We start from the raw sequence: 23863 nt of genomic DNA on the forward strand, positions 1-23863 counted from the left end.
GAAGACAGAGGATGGTGGTGAAGACTTGTTTTTCAGACTGGAAGCCTATGACCAGTAGTGTGCCACAAGGATCGGTGTTGGGTCCACTGCTTTTCTTCATTTATGTAAATGATTTGGATCAGTACATAGGAGGTTTGGTAAGTAAGTTTGCAGATGACCCCAAACTTGGAACTGTATTGGATAGCAAAGAAGGTTACCTCAGAGTAGAATGGGATCTAAATCAGATGGGCCAATGGACCAAGGAGTGTCAAATGGAGTTTAATTTAGATAACTGAGAGGTGCTGCATTTTGGAAAGGCAAATCAGGGTTGGACTTATGCACTTAAGGTCCTGAGGAGTGTTGCTGAACAAAGAGACCTTGGAGTGCAGGTTCATAGCTCCTTGAAAGTGGAGTCATAGGTAGATAGGATAGTGAAAAAGGCATTTGGTGTGCTTTCCTTTATTGGTCAGAGTATTGAGTAAAGGAGTTGGGAGGTTGTGTTGTGGCTGTACAGGACATCAGTTTTGGAATATTGTGTGTAATTCTGGTGTCCTTCCCCTATCGGAATGATGTTGTGAAACTTGAAAGGGTTCAGAAAAGATTTACAAAGATTTGCCAGGGTTGGAGGATTTGAGCTATAGGGAGAGGCTGAACAGGCTGAGGCTGTTTTCCCTGGAGCATCGGAGGCTGAGGAGTGACCTTATAGAGGTTTTTAAAATCATGAGAGGCATGGATAGACTAAACAGACAAGGTATTTTCCCTGGGGTGGGGGAAGTCCAGAACTAGAGGGCATAGGTTTAAGGTGGGAGGGGAAAGATTTAAAAGGGACTTAAGGGGCATTGTCCTCATGCAGAGGGTGGTGTGTGTATGGAATGAGCTGCCAGAGGAAGTGGTGAAGGCTGGTACAATGACAGCATTTAAAATGCATCTGGATGGGAATATGAATAGGAAGGGTTTAGAGGGATATGGGTCAAGTGCTGACAAATGGAATTAGATTAGGTTTGGTTATCTGGTCGCAGTGGATGAGTTAGACTGAAGGGTCTGTTTCTGTGCTGACTCTTTGAAAGGAGAGAAGAAAGGTAAGGGAAAATGAGTTATCAGAAAGAGTCCAGTAAGTAGAGAGGAATGCAGAGGGAAAATAAATTTGAGGCCGGCAGAGAGCCAGAGAGAGCAAAGCAAAAGAATAAAGAGATGCATTGAAAGAATTTAGAATAAGAGACAATTGATGGAATAAACACTTTTCTTCCACTGATCAGCACCATGGGAGATCATGTTGTATATTATTGTTAAAGTGTAGAAATTTCAAAGTAAATGTTATGCTGCACAACTGCTGCTGTGTTTTCTGGAAATAGCAACCTCTGATGAAATCTGCACTGCTCTCAGGACTCATTGGGCAACAGCATGAGCTTCCTCCTTCCTGTGTCCATGGAAACATAGACAAATAGAAGAATTTCATTAAAATTATTTTCAAAAACTTCTGTGCTAGAGTTTTGCAACTCTTACATACTGTAAAACAGAGTTGTTGGTGTGAACTGGTTAAATGGACCATTTAACGCTCTTTTAAATTGGTCCTGTATATGACATGTTTAATCCTGAAGATTGGTATTTCTTGTCCACCTTTAACAGGTGACATGTCGGTTGGTTTTAAGTATGTTCCTGTAACTAACAGCTGAAATATGGAAAGGTTCCAGACTTGCATCTGCCCAGGTACAATTATTTAGTGTGATTATCTAAACAGCCACATTAAATCAAAGTCTCACCTTCACAGTAAAATCTCATCTAATATCTGGTGTAACACTACGACTGTGCTAATAAAAATAACTTCAACTTTATATAATTAGCAATCTTCATAACATAGTAAAATATCCCAAGGCCTTTCACAGGAGTATTATGGAACAAAATTTGCTACTGAGTCCCTTAAGCAAATTTTAGGACAAGTGACCAAACTCCTGGTTAAAGTGTTAGGTTTTAAAGAGGGAATTCCAGACTTTAGGACTGAGGTGGGTGAAAGCACAGCAGCCAATGGTAAGAAAATCCAGGATTGCTAAGTGGACAGAGTTGGAGGAGCACAGAGATATCAGAGTCTAACAAGACTGAAAGGGATAACTATTGGAAGAACGGGTAAGGTTATTGAGGGATTAATGACAGATCTGGCAGCTCATTAAATATTAACATTAGCAACAGAATTCTAAACCATACAATCTGTAACCTCATGGCCTGGCATATTTTCACTTCCAACTGCAGGACACCTAGTGTGGAGGGTAAAAAGATACGCCAGGCAAGCTCCAAGGTCAGCATCATTTTAGATATTTGAACAGTTGAGTCAGTGCCATACATGTAGCATTCTGGGGTGGTTGGGTAGACTAGATATTACCCAATCTGTGTGTCCCGACATCATCCCAGTTGCTTTGTGGAAGAGTTGTACGTGAGAGTTAGTGGCTCCCCTGCCTCAGCTGTAACACTGTCAACTACCCAGTGATGTAAAAGATTACCATTGTCTGTGTTAATCCACAAATCAGAGTAAATCTAATCCAGTGATGGGCCTCTTCTGTGCTGTATGACTCTGACTCCAACTGTTTACCGACTTATCATTCTCCTCTCAATTGTCAGTAATGTTGAAGAAGTAATCATTGTCTTCATCAAGCACACTTACCACCAACCTGTTTACAATGTTCAATTTGGATTTCACCAGTTTACCTTTGACCTGATCACAGCCTTGCTTTAAGAAAGAGCCGAATACCGTGGAAGAGGCAATGGTCATGAACAGTTGTACAGCAATTAACTGACTGTGGAACCACATAGCTCTAGAAGGTCGGGTGTAATTAGGGTCAAAGATAAAACTATCCAGCACCTGAACTCTCACCTAATTTCAAAAAAAGATTTTTTTTGTGAAGAAACTGGTTGAGCTATATTCACTACAATGAGTGCAGGGCCAGAGTGTCTCCTGATTCCTTAATCTCTTATCGCTATTTCTAAGTTGAAGTCACAGATAGGAACAGTATTTTAAAAAATACTGGTGGCTATATTAAGGCTACTCAGGACAGACCAGTATGATGAGTTGGTGGTGTTTGTTTTGAACTTAATACTTATCCTCACCATCACCAAGGCATTGTGATTGAACAGAGTGCAGAGCACAAAACCACTGCAGTTACTTTAACAGCACTTCATATTCCTTTGGCCTCTGCCACCAAGAAGGGATAGAGCAGAAATGTCCTGGAAACAAACTGTTATGACACAGCAGTGAACCCATCTGCTAATTGAACTAAACACCCAGAAAAGTTCACCTCGCCTCATAATCTGTTAAAATATGAGTGACAGAGACCTCCCAAATTCCACTATTTAAAGAAAAACATATAAATTTATTCTTTAACTCTTAAAGTGAACATTAAACAACCACTATTTACAACTCTAAGCTTTCTTTCTCTTAAATGTCTGTTGTATGTCTCCGACTCTATAAAACATATAGTTCCAATTAAAAAAAAAGTTATTGCATCAAATTAATTTCAAAACCCTATAGCGGCTGTCATTGGTGTTTATCTCCCTCTGGTTGAGGATCTCCCTGGATCGTCTTTAGTCTTTTGCTGCAAAGATGTTTCAGATGAAAAAGCTACCTTTTGATAGAGGGTGTTTGCTGGCAGTCACCCTGTCGAGGGCAGTTGGTCTCACTCTGGCTAACTTTCAAACTGCCTGTCTCTTTTAGCCCCCCCCCGCCAATATCGGATTGTCTCATATTGGTTGGATGTTGGCAAAACCATACAATTCAAACTCAATTGGGTTTTAGTATCCTGGGGCATAATTTAAACTAGGAGAAATCAGGAAGAAGGGCTCATGCCCGAAACATCGATTCTCCTGCTCCTTGGATGCTGCCTGACCTGCTGCGCTTTTCCAGCAACGCATTTTTAGCATAATTTAAACTGATTAGGTAAATTTGAATGTTTGTCGAAACAGCAACCAAAACTCAGGTATTTGTTTCACAGCCAAAGGTTACATATTTTCAATTTACCAGTCCACTCTGAGACTGCTAGTCAGTCATATGATAGGTGCCTGTAAGCTCTCAGTGCAAAACAGCTTTCACTCTCACTTAAAAAGTACAGTACACACCTTCAACTTCATAACACATATCAACCTCGAAGTGTTACTTTGAATCATGCAGAGGTAATGGCCTGGTGGTTACTGCTGGAATCTAAATTCAGAGACCCAGGTAATGTTCTGAGGACCCAGGCTTCGAGGTTCACCATGGCAGATGGTAGAATTTGAACTGAATAAAAATTCTGAATTGAGTCCAATGATGACCGTGAAACCATTGTAGATTGCTGGGAAAACCCATCTGGTTCACTAACGCGTTTAGGGAAGAAAATTGCCATCCTTACCTGGTCTGGACTGTTTGAGAAGCCAGACTCACAGAAAGGAGGTTGACTTTTAATTGCGCTGTGGGATGAGCAATAAGTGCTAGCACAGCCAGCAACCCCCTTATCCCGTGAATGAATTTAAAAAGTCCAGTTTGGGAGATTAACTGGCATTGTTTGTCGTTGTATTGGTATCCTGGAATTCATGGATTGCTTCTGGACTGCTGTTTATGTTTAAAGATAAACTCTACCCTCTTGTGCTACACTCTCTACAGTAGTACGAATACACTTTCACACAGTAATGTTCTCCTTTTGGTCTTTAAGGCTTGGTGGGATATAATTTAGGGAGCAGCAGGTTGAGTCTGAGTGGATCCAAAGTGCACTTACCAACAGCAGCCATCTCTTTAGTGAGCAAACAAACAACCTGGTCTAAATCATAGCCCTGGGTAGCGAGTATCCCAAAATCTGTGAATTCATTACAGCTCAGAGTTTGAACCTGAAACTTTCTATGTGACCTTTGAAACATAAGTAACCAAAGAGTTTACGTTGAGTAATTTCTTGACTCTACTCTGCCAGAGGGGATTTCTTTTTCTGGGAATAGATGTTCTGACATGCCCAGAGCACCCTGATAAGAAGCTTACTATCAAGATTAGGAACACTAAGAAAAAGTGTAGGCCATTAGTGCTGCTTTGTCATCCAGTTAATTCATGGTTGATCTGTACCTCACCTTAATTTACCAGTCTTTGCTCCATATTTTGTACCTGACCTAAAAACTCATTGACCTTAATTTTGAAATCTTGAGTAATCCCACCATTCAAGGGATTTCATAGAACATTACAGCGCAGTACAGGCCCTTTGGCCCTTGCTGTTGCGCCGACCTGTCATACCAATCTGAAGCCCATCTAACCTACACTATTCCATGTATGTCCATATGCTTGTCCAATGACAACTTAAATGTACTTAAAGTTGGCGAATCCACTACCATTGCAAGCAAAGCATTCCATACCCTTACTACTCTCTGAGTAAAGAAACTACCTCTGACATCTGTCCTAAATCTATAACCCCTCAATTTAAAGCTATGTCCCCTCGTGCTCGCCATTCCCATACTTGGAAAAAGGCTCTCCCTGTCCACCCCATCTAACCCTCTGATTATCTTATATGTCTCTATTAAATCACCTCTCAACCTTCTCTCTAATGAAAACAGCCTCAAGTCCCTCAGCCTTTCCTCGTAAGACCTTCCCTCCATACCAGGCAACATCCTAGTAAATCTCTGCACCATTTCCAAAGCTTCCACATCCTCCTTATAATGCGATGACCAGAACTGTACACAATACTCCAAGTGTGGCCGCACTAGAGTTTTGTACAGCTATAGCATAACCTCATGGTTCCAGAACTCGATCCCTCTATTAATAAAAGCTAAAACACTATGTCTTCTTAACAACCCTATCAACCTGGGTGGCAACTTTCAAGGATCTATGTACCTGGACACCGAGATCTCTCTGCTCATCTACACTACCAAGAATCTTACCATTAGCCCAGTACTTTACATTCTCGTTACTCCAACCAAAGTGAATCACCTCATGCACTAAACTCCATTTGCCACCTCTCAGCCCAGCTCTGCAGCTTATCCATGTCTCTCTCTAACCTACAACATCCTTCGTCATTATCCACAACTCCTCCACTGACCTTGGTGTCGTTTGCAAATTTACTAACCCACCCTTCTATGCCCCCATCCAGGTCGTTTATAAAAATGATGAACAGCAGTGGACCCAACACTGACTCTGGTAACTGGATTGCAGGATGAACATTTCCCATCAATCACCACCTTCTGTTTTCTTTCAGCAAGCCAATTACTGATCCAAGCGGCTATATCTCCCACAATCCCATTCCTCCGCATTTTGTACAATAGCCTACTGTGGGGAACCTTATTGAATGCCTTGCTGAAATCCATATACACCACATCAACCGGTTTACTTTCATCTACCTGTTTGGTCACCTTCTCAAAGAACTTCTCAGGGCAATTCCCATTTTCTGCTCCACTTTCTGTGAAAAATGAACCTCCTTTTAGGACTGAAATAAGCTAAAATGTCTTCACTTAGAATAGAGAAACTTTAGAATTCTCCAGGCATGGTGTGACTGTTTTCCTTGGAAAATTTGAGAGGTCAAGACAGTAAATGGGAAGAAAATGTTTGCCCTTGTGAAAAGATTGAACGACAGCACACAGATTCAAAGTAAATAGTAAAAGAAGCAAAAACTTTTTTTGGGAGGAACAGCATTTTCATGCAGTCAGTGGTTATCATTACGTGGTGCACTACCAGGCAGTATGGTGAATGTAGGTTAGATCGGGGGAGTCAACAGAGAATTGGAAAGTTATTTGGAAAGGAACAATGTGCAGGGTTATGTAGAGGGGGCAGGAAAATGGCACTGACATGGTCATTTGCAGAGCTGGCATAAACACAATGGGCTGAATGGCCGCCTCCTGCAATTCTCTGATTCCGATTTTGCTTCCAGTAGCTGAGCTCTAATTTGAAGATTAGGTCCCTTTGTTTTGCATTCCTCCATCAGAAAGAGTTGCTTTGTATCCACCCTAACAGGCATTTTAATATTTGAATTAATTATGTTAGCTGAACAGGGTCAGAAAATCACCCTTCATTGTTCCGAATTTCACATTTGAAACATGATCACAATTTTTGTGCAGTAAGTGCAGCAGATTATTTGTGCAGAGTGGAATGGAACAAGTAGAAAATTAGATAAAATGCCCAGACAACCTGTTTTCCTTCTTCCCCGTGGTTTCGTTTGAAAATTAAATATTGGCCATAAGATCGGAAGAACTCATTGCTCTCAGAAGAGCAGCCTCTCAGTAAAAGTTTTCTGGATGACTGGAAAAGTTCTTTCCGCAGTATTGTGATCTGCCAGCTCTTAACATGAGTTTCTGATTAATGCTAAACACACTTGGTCTGACAGGAGGTGCTTAGGTTGTAACTAAACTTCCTTTCATTATTATTTGTTATGAATCAGCTAAAAAAAAAACGTTATTGTTTGGGGTACTTGGCCTCATGCAGAAAGGTATTTCTTTTCTGAAAGAGCATGGTGTAAGCACATGCGTGTTGTTAAGGGTGTGTAGCTCAATGAGGTGGAGTTAATGAGAGAGCTTGGAGTGTTTGTGAGTTTGATGTTCAATGCCTCATGCCTGGGGAAGTGTTTTTGATCAGAGTATAGTGAAGCTGCAGGTAGTTTCCCACAAAGAAAGCCTTGGTGCTTCCAGCTGTGTCTGGTCTGTATGAAGTCAGTGAACTGTAAGCCTCTCTACTGTAAATAGTCAGCTCAAAGTGGGCAGGGTCCTATTCTCCTTTGTTACTCAAACCCCTTTCGACACTGAGTTCTCTGCTTGCGGTTTTCCAAAGTTTGAAGTTTTGTTAGCTGACGGTAGTTGGCTTTATGTCAAACATCTCCAGTGTTGCCCATGAAGTGGCCACTAGGAGGTGAGCAAGAGTAGATAGTGCTGTCCGCCACGGGGAAACAGCATTGTCTTTGCTAAACATCTCACTGTTAAACTAACTCAGATCAGAAATTTGTTGTAAGAGGTCCTGAAGCCTTGAAGTTGTGGGTCATACGTCCTGACACAACCAGCAAATCCATTTTTATTAAAGCTAATGTATCTTAAAATTGACCCTTTGTTAATTGGGAATCATTGAGTTTTCACAGCATGAAAACAGACCCTTCTGTGTATTGTGTCCATGCCAACAACATCCATCTATTCTAATCCCAGTTTAATTTAGATAACTGTGAGATTTTGCAATTTGGTAAAGCAAATCAGGACAGGACTTACACAGTTAATGGTAGGGCCCTGGGGAGTGGTTGCTGAACAAAGTGACCTAGGGGTGCAGGTATAGTTCCTTGAAAATAGAGCCCTCCATAAGATCCCTACGGAGTGGAATTAAGCCATTCAGCCCGATAAGTCCACACTGATTCACCCCAATGCTCTATATTTGTAAACATGCATTTCCCATTGAAAATTCACCCAACCTGCACATTTTTGGACTGTGGAAGGAAACCAGAGTGCTCAGCAGAAACCCACACCTATACAGGGAGAATGTGCAAACTCCACACAGTCACCTGGTGCTAACCACTAAACCACTTACCACCTGTGTCGCAGCTAGCAACGATGTTGTGAAACTTGAAAGGGTTCAAAAAAGATTCACAAGGATGTTGATGGGATTGTAAGGTTTGAGCTACTGGGGCAGGCTGAATAGGCTAGGGCTTTTTTCCTTGGAACATCAGAGACTGAGGGGTGACCTTTATAGAGGTTTATACAATTATGGGGGGGCTTGGAGAGGACGAATAGGCAACGTCTTTTTCCCAGGATATGGGAGTCCAAGATTAGAGGGCGTAAGGGAAAGATTTGAAAGGGACTGAAGGGGAAATGTTTTCACACAGAGGGTGTTGTGTGTATGGAATGAGCTGCCAGAGGAAGTGGTGGAGGTTGATACAACTACAACATTTAATAGGCATCTGGATGGTGACATGAACAGGAAGAGATTAGAGGGATATGGGCCAAATGCAAATGGAATTAGGGCAAATTGGGATGACTGAACAGTGCAGATAATTATGATCAAAGGGTCTGTTTCTGTGCTATGTAACTCTATGATTCTACTTGGCTAAGTCATTTCAAGTACCCATCTAAGTGCATTTTAATTTTTTTTTGGATACCTGCCTCTACCACCCTTTAGGCAACAAGGTCCAGATGCCCACCACCCTCTTATTGAAAAATAAGTTCCTCAAATCACCTCTAAATCTCCTGCCCTTTACTGGGACGGCTTGGTTGCTCAGTAGTTAGCACTGCTGCCTCACAGTGCCAGGGATTGATTCCCGGGTTTGATTCCTGCCTTGAGTGACTGTTTGTATGGAGGAGTTTGCACATTCTCCCCATGTCTGCGTGGGTTTTCTCCAGGTGCTACAGTTTCCTCCCCCAGTCCAAAGATATTCAGGTCAGGTGAATTGGCCATGCTAAATTGCCCATAGTGTTAGGTACATTAGTCAGGAGAAAATATAGGGGAATGGGTCTGGGTGGGTCACTTTTTGGAGGGTTGGTGTGGACTTGTTGGACCGAAGGGCCTGTTTCCATACTATACTTCCATCCCCAAATAGATATTGCCTCCTCTACTAAGGGGAAAAGTTTCTCTGTTTCTACCATCTCCATGTCCCTCACAATTTTATCTACATAATTGGGTACTGCTCTTGTCTTAATGTTGGAAAAAACCTGCTAATTCTGTCAACTCAAAACTTTGATCCCTGTCTGTGCTCAGGCTCATCATATCTGGGTCATTGGATAAAAGTGTCACCATGAGCAGTGCAATGCTGGATTAAGAGCAAGAAATGGTCAGTCATTCAGGCTTGCTGATCCTGAGTATTATCCAATGACTTCTCCAGAGAGGGCATGTCGATGGAAACTGGGCAAGAACAGAATCAAACTCAACCAAGATGCCTCTTTCGCCTCATGGATATGAATGGATTGCTGACTCTCACTGACAGGACATATACATTGATAATGATTATCTGTGGGAGCAGATTAATTTTTCATGCTTAATCACCATCTTAATAAACTGAAAATGTCACTCCACTAAAGGGGACATTAGCAGGTATTCCGATGTACTGTACCATCAAATGCTGGCATGAGCATCCACGCTCAAAGCTCCACAAAGCAAAATCTTAGCCTAAGATAGTATGTCAAGGAGAGATGGTTGTTATTTCCACCATGAAAGGTTTGAGATCCAAAATATTTCTTGTTCCCATATGTTAGTTAGTTTTTGAATAGATTGGTAAGTTCATAAATTCAATTTATAAACTCCCCATTACTTGCTAATCAAACAGCTTGTTTGAAATGGATCCATCCATGTTGCGATGACAACTCAGGCAGTACAATTAATGCATTTCACTGAGAGGGTAACAATAGATCACGGTCAGAAAAGGAACCAGGAGTAAAAGCTGCACAATGTGGCAAGGCTCCAACTCATTTGGGTTGGAGGTAATCTTAAAGGATTATGAAAGTCCCTGCTGACCCACAGTGATTTTATATGCCTCAGATAATTTAGGTTTTCATTAATGCTCACATCATGACAGCTGAGTCAGACTAATTGGCTGAAGGAAATGGTGATAAACTATATCCACATCACTCCAATGTAATTATGCTTATGGCTGATTGGAGCATTTGGATACAGAAAACACCATGTTATTCAACATCAGTAAATCTGCGCTTTAAGCAGTGAAAATAAAACATCTGTGTCTTCACTTTGAGTCACAGTCACCATTTGTTCCAGATCTCAGTTCAAAATCTAACAGACTTCCAGTTATTGCTGTTGAAAATATTATTGTTTTTCTAATTTGTGGTTTGGAACTTTGAGTTGCAGTTGAGAATTGAACTTTGAACAGAAGAAAAGACTGATAACGCAGGTTAATTACTGCTGTAAGAATAGTGTGGGTGATTTGGCACTGAAATATTGCTGACTGACAGCTAGTTGGATGTTAAATTGATCAGTCACAGGAGGACTAATGCTGACCAGCCAATCACAGAGGATGTTTGGGCGGGAGAGAACTAGCTGTGACTGGAGTGGAGGCAGTTTTGCTTTAAATGCTGCAGTCTGATTAGATTAGATTACTTACAGTGTGGAAACAGGCCCTTCGGCCCAACAAGTCCACACCAACCCGCCGAAGTGCAACCCACCCATACCCCTACATTTACCCATTACCTAACACTACGGGCAATTTAACATGGCCAATTCACCTAACCCGCACATCTTTGGACTGTGGGAGGAAACCGGAGCACCCGGAGGAAACCCACGCAGACACGGGGAGAATGTGCAAACTCCACACAGTCAGTCGCCTGAGTCGGGAATTGAACCCGGGTCTCGGGCGCTGTGAGGCAGCAGTGCTAACCACTGTGCCACCGTGCCGCCCACAAAAAGCTTTAGTTTTGTTCTCTCTAGTTTTTCTTCAGTTATCGATTTGCTGAAAGTTCTGAGAAAAGAATACACCTATAAGAAATAAGTAAAAGTCTCCAACAGTCTGCATAAGCTGTTTGAATTCTGAAATCAACAGTCAATGCAAACAAGGTGTACAGTTCTACAGAGCTATAATACAAATTAAAGGATTTCATGAGGCCTGGTTGAAGCAGGTATCAAATTGGCAAATTATGATTCTTTCATTTTCCTCTTATCTTTATCATTTGATTGTGACTGTTTACATGAGTGGGGGAGGAGGTTATGATCAAAGAAGGTTGGGCTTACATTGTACGATATTAATTGGATTGGATTGTCTTGTAAGGTCTGTGTTCTGCTCAGGTTACATTTTCAGAAGTATTTTGATAATCTTTGTTTAAGTTAGAAACTTGATGGCTAAGATTATGTTATTTGTAAGATCTGCTGAGGAACAATTGAGCAATTTAGAGCATCATTGAATGTTTTACAGTCACTGTGTTGTGAATCCAGTGGTAGTGGCTTATTTCAATTGGCTTGTTACCCCTATGTTATAGTTTTGTTTTGATCTTCAAGTACTCTGAATCCAGTTAGTGATCTCCTGTTCAACGAGGAGAAAAATGCAAGTTGATGGGGAAGGAGTACAGGAGTCTTCAGGTGTTTCTTTCAAAGAGCTGGCCCAGTCAAGATGGGTTGAATGGCCTTCTTTTGTGCTTTTGATTGTGTAATTTAGTAAAGTCCTTTTAAATGTTGTTAACCTTTCCATCCTAACCATTCTATAGTCAGCCCTTACACTGACAGTGAAATGAAGAGAATGTGCAAGTTTGGAAGCTGAGAATTGCACTTGCTGCATCTTTGAACCTGATAACATTATTGAGCCTTGTCATTAATACAATAGGAATGTGGCAAATATTTGCATTGACAATTTTACTTAGAGTGAGTGTGCACAATTGACAAAGCAGCACTATTTTTTGTGGTCAGTGTGATATAGGAGATTGAGGTTTTTTTTGTTACAGCATGTTTATCATTTGGCTACTTTTCTGTCAGTTGTAATCATTTATAGAGGAAACTACCTTATAGTTACTGCAGTTGTGTGCAGTAAAAAGTTGGAGACCGCAACCCAAATTGCTAATAGCTTACTAACAGCTTCTCTCGTTCTAGATATCAGTGTTAAAATTGGTTTATTGTTTACTACCCTATCCTTAATATTATTAAATGATATCACTGCTGTAAGGGCTGAATTGTCCCATTTTTTGAGTGTTTCTTTGAGGGTGATTTATGCCTCTATGGTCCACTATGGGCCATGGCAACTTTTTCCTCCTGCAGTCTTTCACCCTACATCACATTAATCATACCTGTGTGAAAGTCAAAGGGGAGCACTCCTCAGTGGCACCCATCTGCAACACCTCTCTGTGGCACCCTCTGGTGGAATCATGGAGCAGGAGCGGTAGGAGTGCTCACCTCTGCCAGGACGTTGTGATGTTCATGCTGCTGGTGCCACCATTTCTGATGCTGCAGGCTCATATCTGCCTTTCACATTGTATCCCGCACTGTGAAGGGAATGGCTCAAAAAGACAAATTAGTGTTTCAGTTCATCGTCAAGGACCAGGAGGTGCTGGTGGACAGGGTGCTGGAAAGGATGGCTGTCCTTTTATTAGCTGACCAGCAAAAGAGACCATCCCATCAGTTTCTGCCAGGTTGGACTGAGATGGCAGCCCAGGTCAGCCCTGGGTGAAATGCAGGGCAGAAAGTTGATCAGTGATATTCTTCACTCTGCAGAGCTAAGTGCCATCATTGTGTTTCTGCTCACTCTCACTCCCAGGGCCACACACTCTAACTCATCCCACCAAGACTCATGGACTACACCTCTCAGTATTGCTTGCATCATATCCACTTTATTCTCCAAAGTACTAACCCTTCTTTCCCCCTCGTGCTTCCAATTCATGCACCTCCCCACCACTCCTGCATCTTTGTTTACTGTTTTTCCATCCACCTCCATCATACTCAAACTCGAGCTTTATCTCACTGCAGGAGGCGTTGACCTGAACAACTACTGGACTGTGGAAATCCACCCTACCTGACTGCAGACCCCTTCATCCAGCTAAGGAGTGCTCCTCTTTTACTTTCACACATGGCCTTTTGTTTGAAGCACACTCTTAGTGAGTTTGCCATGCAAGCTACTAGCACATGGTGTAGGTATGATATTGATGAATCACAGAGCCATAAGGTAACCCTTTTACTGTTCAGTGCTTCCCACTGTGACGAACTGCCTCACCCTCTGTGAAAAAGCAACAGAAACCCTAGCAGCTGGCTGCCCCCAAGTAAGCCGAAAGTCAGTAAACGCTAAGAAATGAAGCTAAGAGCCATAAGATGTGTAGATGCATCTCATGTTTCCCTCCATGTGAAGCAACCTGGGAGAAGCGTGCATGTAGTGGGAGCCTCTGAGCTCTGAAGTGAAGGTGAATTGATCAGAGGGCAGGCGTGCTGATGTGGTGAGGCTGGCAATTTGCCATTGCTCACTTACTTGGATGAAGGGTAGTGAAAGCCTGTTCATGTAGCATGCCAGGCCATTGTGATGTAAATAGAGTTAGAGGAAAGCCTGGAGAAGTCATTGGTGAGTTATTAACTTTCTGTGGAATTAACATCGGGAATGCGTCTTCCATTTGTTTCAGTGAAGGAGGAGAGACTAGGAAACTGCATTGAACTGACGCAATGGTTCCATTCAAAAACATAGAAATAAGGTCACGGTCACTCGGGAGCAAGATTCTTGTTTGCTATTCAAAACTTCAGAGGAAAATTGGAATTTTTTTCTTGTTGAGATTCTGACACCTTTTTCCTACATTTCTCCCCAGATTCTTTTTTTTTAAAAAACTCATTATTTTTAATGCCACGGTGGGATTATTAATCGAAATTCCCAGTTGCTAACATAGTGATGTAACCTTGGGCTGAAGGGTTAGTTCACCAAGCAAACTGATTCAGTAGCGTGATTTTGCTCCAAACTGCCATCTGGCAATTTTCCTTGTTATATGAATATAGGCTGCAAGTCCAAATGTTCTTCATGAGCTTAGTGTGACCTTACAGTTAAGAACACAAACATTCTCTGACAGCAGTTTTCTTCCAGGAGAGACTCTTGGGAAATATGACCTGACAAACTGGATGCAAATTAGTCCAGAGTTTGTTTGCAGCACTTGGTATTGTTTTAGGATCCAACAATTAAAGAAGCTTTATCATTCGGGTGAGATGCTGTACTGTGAAAGCAAAGTGTATTTCAGTTATTGCTTTGGTGGGTTTATTATTTGAAAAAAAAATGATTATGCTGTCTTTTAGAATTTGACTTGAAGTTTTGTAGACATTGAAGTTAATGAATCAGCCTTTCAGAGGAGGGTGGGATGAAAATTTCCTCTTGTTTATTGACCATCTCTTGGTGCCTAACTTCCACATCTGTAACATTTCTATTTTTAGGTCATCCATTGGAAACCTCCAAGTACCCCTTTTGCTAGCTGCAGACTTGACTGACCAGCCAGGAGACCATTGGAACAATCAATCTCCAAACTTCACAAAATTAAGCTCATCCCAAATTTTGCTACCTGCATCAACGCTGCTTTACCTTTTTACACTCTGATGCTTCCTCATTCCTTCCTGTCTGAGTTTTTAAGATTTCCCTTCCTGTTTCCAAATTATACTGCACCTTTGCTACGCCAACCTGATCTCTGTGGCCTGCTGAGATTGCTACACTTCTCCTATTCTGACTCAGGAACAACCTGCATTGAATCACTCTGCCCTCGGTAGCTGCACCTTCAGCTCCTGGGCTGGGTGCCAGCTGTGGCTTCAGTTGGCAGCAGTTTTACCTGTGAGTCTGAATCTTCTGGGCACTGGGTATCTGCCAGGTCCACATTAGGCAAGGAGGAAGGGGAGCGGTGGAAAATTAGGTCCATTTTCATGGGGACAGATACCTAATCCCTTCCCAGTTCAGTCCAAGCAAGTTTCAGGAGGAAAGGCCCATTGTCAGGTTTCTCTCACTGCCTCCTCTCTTTAATTGTTCAAATGTCAATCACTGAAGGGTCTATACTTGACTAGTCTGCAATTTTCTTTACCTTCAGAAGGGATAAATAACTGGTGGCCCATCCAACAAGTAAACCTATGGGCCACCAGACCTCCAATATTCCCTCTATGATGGAGGATGTGGACATGGCGTAAGGGAGAATCACTGACAGCTAACTTCCTGTCTGATTCTGACTCCATGGCCCATCACTCTTCCCATCCCAACACCACACCTACCTTTATCCCTGGGCTACTGTTCAAACCTGGCATATCGGAGATGGTGCTGTACCCACAGTAGCCCTGACTTCTCCATGGCGGTACCAAGTACTGACTGGCTGGCAGCTGTAGGTTGGCAGGACATCGAATTCCTGGTTCCTCCCTGAGGGGGAATATCTTCTGGCATCCCTGATCAGATGAAGATCTGGCATGCCTTCTGTCCATGAGTTAGAGTGGATGTCTCCGGTGCTTTTGCAGACAGTGTGCAAAACATCCACTTTACAAAGGTCCACCTGAGGACAGGAGTATGATAATCTAGGATGTTAATCTACTAGGAGAAAGTGAGGACTGCAGATGCTGGAGTTTCAGAGTTGAAAAGTGTGGTGCTGGAAAAGCACAGCAGGTCAGGCAGCATGCGAGGAGCAGGAGAATCGACGTTTTGAGCATAACCTCTTTATCAAGAATGTTCATTCGATTCTCCTGCTCCTCGGAAGCTATCTGACCGGCTGTGCTTTCCAACACCACACTTTTTGACTCTAGGGTGTTAATCAATTATAGTAATGAGGGAGTTCTCCCAGATATCCCAAACAATATGCATCCTAAATGTGGGAGCTTGCTGTCTGCACAATTCTATTGTTCTGCGTTATAACACTTCAAGAATATTTAATTGATTGTAAAGCAGGTTGGGATGTTCAGTAGTAATGAAGGCTGCTACATCTGTGCAACTTTTTGTCTCTTAGCTCTGGTATTTGTTCCATAAAACCCTCCACTACTATCCCTTCCTTCAAGAGGTGCTTAGAACCCCTTCCAATGGTCATCTGATCTCAGATAGCGTTAAATGGCTCAATGCCAAATTTTGTTTGCTAACATTGCTATAAAGTGACTAGAGATATTTTACTATCTTCAAGGCCTTACAAATTGTTGTTAAACAACACCAGTAAATCATATCTTAGAAAGTATGGATCTCTTAACTTTTAACTTGTGCATCTTGATTTAGTTATTGTTTAGTGAAACAAAGTTGAGCTTTCCCAACCTATTTACAGGGGAGTGAAATTGTTACCTGAATATTTACCTTTGCATGACTCTGATGTTTGTTCGCGAAGTATGGTCAGGAATACATCTTCTGCCTTTATGATAAAATCTTGTAAACCTGAGCTACCATTTGTCATCTCTATCCCTTCAATTATTATCTGAATCACTATGTTGGAAGTTGCTTGCTCTAACTTACCGAAGTTCTAATCTGGAACTACCTCAATCTTGAAAATGGGTCTCCATTAGGAATTAAAAAGCAATACTTTCTTTTAATAAGCTTCTTTTGATCCAGACACTGAGGGACTACATTGTATAAACCTACCCACAAGAGACATTCCTTCTCATTGAAGCAGTTGTAAGGTGTGATAAACTGAACCGTTGTCAATTAGCATTGTTTTCCCTTGGGTTTGGCCAAAGGGCCTGTTTCCTTGCTGTATGACTGTATGACCAATCTATGCTGTCCAGGTTTCCTGAATTGAACTTCTCCATTGAAGTGTTTGTAAGGTGGGATAAACTAAACCATTGTCAATTAGCACATTTTTTTCCACTCTGGTCCCTGAACAGATTTTTGTCAGCACCACTTGCACTTCTGAAATGTGACACATTAAAGTTAAACATTGTGCTACATATTTCAGACAAGAATTAATTCAGATTAATTACCTAAATCACAGAATGTATTTCAAATAATTTCACGTATGACGACAAACTTATTGCAGGCAGCAGCTAAAATAGTATCTAGGCAAAGAGCAACAGAAGGATAGCAGATGTGCTTCCAAAAATGAGTTAGGATATTGTGTAGTGGCCTTTATAATGCCAGATCTGAGATTAAAGGCTATGCTATATGTGTTTTCAGTATTTGAGTGGTTTGATTTATATTCTAAATTTGTGTTCAGAATTGTTTTTAAAGTATTACAGATTTGAACAGTTATGTTTGATTTTTCTCAAGGGATTCCATCATAATAAAAAATGCAACATACAATCCACTGCCTCCTACCTTTTTGAAGTAGAAGATCTTGCATATGTTTGTTTGTCCTACCAGTCAAGTAGAAACAAGGGAAATGTAGCTGATGGGACATACTAGAGAAATATAAACAGAGTAATTTATCAAAGACGGTATATTGGGGTGGGGATCAAATCTTCACGCTAAATCAGTGACCAGGAATGTATTAAAACAAAGAAACAATATTACTGAAATAATTTATCAAGTTGCACTGAGCAAAATAGAATAAGGGAGATTCTGGCATACTGTGGATGTTACTAGATTAGTGAACTCTTAACATTCTGCAAACATGGGTTCAAATCCCACGGTGGCATTTTAACTGTAATTTTTAAAAATCTGGAATTGAAAAGCTAGCCTAATGGTGACCATGTGACCATTCCAATTGTCATTAAGATCACTGGTGAACCAAATGGGTCTGTAAGGATAAAAAATCTGCTAACCTTACCTGGTCTGACCTATATGTGTGACTCTTAACTGCTTCTGAAATGGTCAAACAAGCTACTCAGCTCGAGGGTAATAAATGCAATGAATCTTAAAAGATGTTTCATGTGTAATGACATTTTATTTGTTGAACCTAAATGTAGCTTCATGCATCAATGGGATTTGGAAGTTGAGTAGCAGCTGGAATGACTGTGGTGCATTTGTACATATTGGAGAACTACATAGGACAAAGCCACCAAGGGAGGAAGTAGGTGGCCACTAGGCAGTCTGGAAAGACCAGGCAGGTAGTGAGGGAGTCCCAAGGTTTATCTCTAGAGCGCCATTGGCTATTATTTAAACTACTGGTTTTCAAAAAAAATATACATCCCTTTTTATGGTGAAATACCCAAGAGGAAAAAAAGCCGAGGAGAGCCATGGCTAACAGGGGAGTTAAAGATAAAGCATCAGATCAAGGGAGGAGGCTTACAGAAGAGCCATAAAAGTTGTAAGTTTGAGGATTGGGATAATTTTAGAATTCAGTACAAGAGAACCAAAAAATCGATACAGAAAAAAACTGAATATTAATGTAAAATAGCAATACAAGAATATGTTGGGAAAAGTTTCTGTAGGAATGGAAAAAAAGGAAAGATTGGCTAAGACAAATGTGGGTATCTTACTGGTAGAGACAAGAGATTTATAATAATCAAATAGATAAATCAACATGTTTGAATAACATTACGGTGATTTTTTTTGGTGTTTTTGTTAATTAATTTCTTATTTCTTTCAGGTCTCTTCCTAATTCTTGGTCTGATCCTTTATCCTGCTGGATGGGGTGCTCAGAAGGTGGTGGACTATTGTGGACCAGATGTTTCACCTTATCAGTTAGGTGCCTGTTCTCTGGGCTGGGCCTTTTACACAGCAGTCGGTGGTACTGTCCTTACATTCCTCTGTGCAGTGCTGTCTGCACAAGCAGAAATCGCAACATCCAGTGATAAAGTGCAGGAAGAGATCGAAGAAGGGAAAAACCTGATTTGCTTGCTGTGAGATAACGTTTCGGGTGCTGTTTATTCTTTATGGCAGTCTTAATCTTTTTTGTTTCGTTTCTGAAAACGGCACCAGGAGTTTTGACATTTTACTGCCTTCCCACTGAATTTGAAACTCGGATATATGCATTTTTGTGGCATTGATCTGAAACTCAACTCTACCCAAAGATTGACAGAACAAGAAATGCCACACACCAGTCAATAGCTGCGATCGCAAGAAAATTCTGAATGTTGTCCCTTCGTCCTAGACTGTGTCTTCCACTAGAGGCTGCCTGCTACAATGGCTCACAATCCAATATGTTTAAAGAGTTGTCAAGGGACAAAGCCTTCTCACATTACAGCAGAAGCAGAAGATATTTTATGTGCACCTCAACAACGTTGTGTTTAGTTAAAAGCATCTTTTGAATTTTTAGAGGGAAGGTATTTTTCACCGTCCAGTTTGATTTTCTATGTGATTTCCTATACCCTCTAACATTAGAGGCCAAAATTGTTTTGAAATTGCTGCAATACATTTTCAATTTAGCCAAAACATTTCACTGAAACAAGGTCCCGGCAAAGAAGAACAGTGCAGCTCATTGTTTTATTGAGAAAGAAGTGATCCAAACTAATTGTGGATAAATTTTTGCGAGGGTGGTAGTCGTAATACAGGACAGAGGTGGATGATTTCACCAGAAGTGATTGGAGGTCTGCCTCCATTGGTCCCCCATCAGTCTGCCATCTCCAGTCAGCTGAGTAACTCACCATTGATAGGCTTTCCTCAAACACGGTAGTGTGGGCCTCACTGCTGAGAGCTGTCGACAAAAGACTGGCAGCTCATTCTTTTGGCAGTACCACCCAGCAAACAATGGCCATTGCGTGGAACAGACAACAGAAACCTAGGATTTCAATGCTACACAAGGCCAGAGCACACTGGTAACAGCAGGTTGTATGAGATTCAGGTGTCTCAGGAGCAATGGCTAGGGTTTAGCACTCCACCAGCAGCCTGTCAAATTGCCATTATCTGGTTCTTCAACTGGGCATTGAGTGCCTTTGAATGATGAACCAGTCCCCACCCACCAAGAGATCACAAGCAACCCACGTGGGTTGGTGGATGTTTGTTGCCCATATAAGGGCAAGGTCTTCACAACTGTCAACAGGACCCTCCTTCCCTTGGCTTTCCCATCCAAGTCCTTAATAAGAGTAGAGACATTGTGGTGTCAGGGTTCACACCTGCCTGACAAAATGGCCCTCCATCTCTGTCGGGGAGAGAATAAAATGTTGCCCATTCTATATGTTAAGTGTGCTAGACTGCCTTGAAACATTTTCTAAGAGATGAGAAAACAGGGGCACGAAACAATTGATTCATAATACGTGGAAGGTAAAGTTTCATCAACTTTACTGGTGAAAGGAAGTTTTTCTGAAGCTATTGTTTATTACAAGCATGTTGTATTGAAACAACAACACCCAAATGGTAAGGCCTGTTAAATGACAGCCATCTCCATTCATAACACCTCCCTGTTTCTCTGTTGTGGCTGTCTCGACAATCATAAGTACAACTGTGTAACCCATTCACCTCAGCACACGTCCATGGTCAGCTGTCATATGTCAACGTGGTGCTAACGTTCAGTGAACTGTGAATCTATTCTGTTTGAACAGAGCCTTGCTGTTTATACAAAATGATGGCTTATGCTCGAAACGTCGAATTCTCTATTCCTGAGATGCTGCCTAACCTGCTGTGCTTTGACCAGCAACACATTTGCAGCTGTGATCTCCAGCATCTGCAGACCTCATTTTTTACTATACAAAATGAAACAAGCAGTCATTACCTATCACCTGTGCCAATCATTCAACAATGCATAATCATTCTAATCATATTTCCACTTCTGATGCTGTTTGTGATCTGTGCATTCATGCATTTGCCAAAGAAAATGCCTCCTGCACTATACATAACTGAGAACCGTTGCACAGTTAATATTATAGGGTATTGCCAATTGTCAGTCATTTTAAGTAAGATGCATCATTTTACCAGCAATTTTCAATACAAGTGAACACCAGGAATGCAGAGTGCCATTTTCTATTAAATTAAACTTTATGGAACATTTCAAGCTTAATCCAGTGCCAGATTAGATTTGAGGAGTCAAGTGAATTGAATTTCAAGAATCACCTCCAAATCAATGCATGTGAAACAATTCCACACCTATTTGGTAGGGCTAGGTGTGATACCTTCTAAACCCATAGACTGTACCACTTTGAAAGTCAAATGCAATAGACCTATGGGAACACTACCACCTACAAGTTCTCCTTGAAGCCACATGTCATCTTCACTTGGAATTCTCCTGCTGTACCTCCACTGTTAGGGGGTCAAAATTCTGGGACTTCCTTCACACCAGGGACTACCTGCAGCAGACGAACTGCAATGGTTCAAAAAAGCCTTGCAAGAACACTTTATCAAGAGCAATTAGGGATGGGCAATAAATGCTGGACACTTACATCCCATAAAAATATAGACAAACTATTCCTCACAAATGCCAAAATAATTTATTTTGTGAAGCACATAAATGGTGCACCTACTTGTTGTCCACCGAAGGCCATCAAGCAATGAAAACTGGAATTAAGGAACGAAAATAAAATTTGTGCCATTCCAAAGCTGGTCAGCCTTGTCTTCCAAACAGCAGTGGCAAAGATGCATCAGAAAGCTGCAGGTGGTGCCAACACAGAACTGAACTCTTATAGGAATAAATAGGATGGACAGACTTTTCCTAAGATGCTTAGCTTGATTGTGAATAAGAAAAATGAACGGTCTGTGGAATCTTATCATTGTCTGTACCGTTAAACCTGTGTATTATTACTAGTTCTTTGTGATTACATAATGACCACATTTAAATAAGAAGGGCCATAATTTTGGCTGATGCTCATTGTTCAGTAACCCATTGTGTTTAATGTTACGTGCCATAGTCTTTTGTAAAATGTTAACCATTATTTAAAATTAATACACCGTGTGAGATATGTGCAATAATTGATAAAGAAATTGAAATTGTTTATCGTGCAAGTGTGCATGGGAGGTGAAGTAGTGGTTTTGATTAGGGCTGATGGGATGGGTCTTGTCCATTTAAATTTACTGGTGCCAGGACATACTGCTGGAATATTCCTTGTCCAGCAAAATGTTCACTATTTCTAAATAAATGCAGTGTTACTAAACAAGTGATCTCGTTGTATGCTGGGTCACCTCAAATGGAACAACCAAATAGCAAGAGTTCCAAGCTCCAGCCAAGACCCAGTCCCTTTTACCAAGTCACCAAAAGTCATTGTTAGGTTAAATAGCTAGTGTTCCTGAGATTGACACTGAAATTCCTAGCCTCAGTTATATCTTGCAGAAGTTGTCAAAGTAAGACCTAGGACCTTCCCTTTGCAAGGTGGGAAGAATGATTAGTCTTTTTACTGTGGTGCATTGTAGGACTTCTAGGGAGCAACAAAGAGCAGCATTGGTAATGGTCAGGAACTGTTCAGCCTCTTGAGTCATTTGTTATAGACAATGGTGAAAATAAAAATCAAATTAATTGGAACAGTATAATTTTACTTTGTACCAAACTTAATACAAATTTATAAAACAAACTGGATAAAGGATACAACATTGAACCACTAGCTACAATCAGTTTTTTTTAAATGATAGATCTCTGCTATATCCTTGTTAACCTCAGTAGCAGAAATCAGGGTCTGCTGCCCTGTTGGGAGCTGAGGTATAAATTAAAATGCATGCAATGAATTTCTAGACAAAGGTTCTTTTCAGCCCTTTTCCTAAACTATCTGCACACAACTTACACTGTAATCTTGGACTCTACCATCATGAGGAAATGCCGTGATTATTAAAAGGCCGGTTGAAAAGAACATTTAGTAAGATTAACTAATGAAGTTTCCCTGTGTTTCAAATGAAGATTTATTTTTTTAACCCAGCCCCTAAAGCCAAGTTTCATCATACATCATGACAATAAGATGATTTTTGGGATATGATTTAAATTAATTGTGAAACCAATAACCACTATTACTAAACTGCTGAGGTGATTGCAAATAGTTAACTGTAACCAAAGCTGTCACTTCTGGAAATCGGGTCTAGCTATTTAGCTGCAGGACCCAGCTAGCAATTTAAACTATTACTGACCTAGTGAGAATTCAGCAATGCTGTAAGTATTTCCTTGATGTTTCCAAAATGCTGAAGATTGGAGTGCAAAAATCACTTATTAAAGCTGTTTGTGTTTCATACTACATCATGTTGTATTGTTTCATGCTATACATTCTCAAATACTGCTTTTTTTTAAATCTTCTGTACTGTGCAATTCCCGCCTCAGGCGACAGACTGTGTGGAGTTTGCACATTCTCCCCGTGGCTGTGTGGGTTTCCTCCGGGTGCTCCGGTTTTCTCCCACAGTCCAAAGATGTGCAGGTCAGGTGAATTGGCCGTAGTGTTAAGTGAAGGGGTATGGGTGGGTTGCGCTTCGGCAGGTCGGTGTGGACTTGTTGGGCCAAAGGGCCTGTTTCCACACTGTAGGTAATCTAATCTAAAACTGTTTCCTTTGCACATAATATGCAACGAGCCAGGGTGACAGGTACACAACAAAACCCCAGAAAGTAATGGAAATACATAGTCAGCCCTTCTGAAAAACAAAAGTCTAGGTATGCTATATGTATTTTATGTAATTCTTAGAAGCTTTTAGATGGAAAGCTGAAATAAAAACTCTAAATGCTGGTGCAATTCGGGAGCTCTAGCAGAGTCTGTTGAGAGAGAAACAGAATTAACATTTCAACATCAACTTGACCTTTCTATGCAAGTGAACAGAATTTG

The 23863-nt window shown here is 41.1% G+C and overlaps 1 protein-coding gene across 4 annotated transcripts in view; it reads left to right on the forward strand.

The window, feature by feature from the left end:
- Positions 1 to 23287, forward strand: part of lhfpl2b (LHFPL tetraspan subfamily member 2b) — a 169130-nt gene extending 145843 nt beyond the window's left edge. For all 4 annotated transcript variants that reach the window (XM_060835753.1, XM_060835762.1, XM_060835771.1 and 1 more), the window contains one exon: positions 18793 to 23287. In XM_060835753.1, the coding sequence (XP_060691736.1) occupies positions 18793 to 19049 (257 nt within the window). In that variant the 3' untranslated portion in view covers positions 19050 to 23287. The remainder of the gene's footprint in view (positions 1 to 18792) is intronic.
- Positions 23288 to 23863: the final 576 nt, after the last annotated feature.

Source organism: Hemiscyllium ocellatum, chromosome 2, assembly GCF_020745735.1.
Source record: "Hemiscyllium ocellatum isolate sHemOce1 chromosome 2, sHemOce1.pat.X.cur, whole genome shotgun sequence".
Classification (NCBI taxonomy): domain Eukaryota; kingdom Metazoa; phylum Chordata; class Chondrichthyes; order Orectolobiformes; family Hemiscylliidae; genus Hemiscyllium; species Hemiscyllium ocellatum.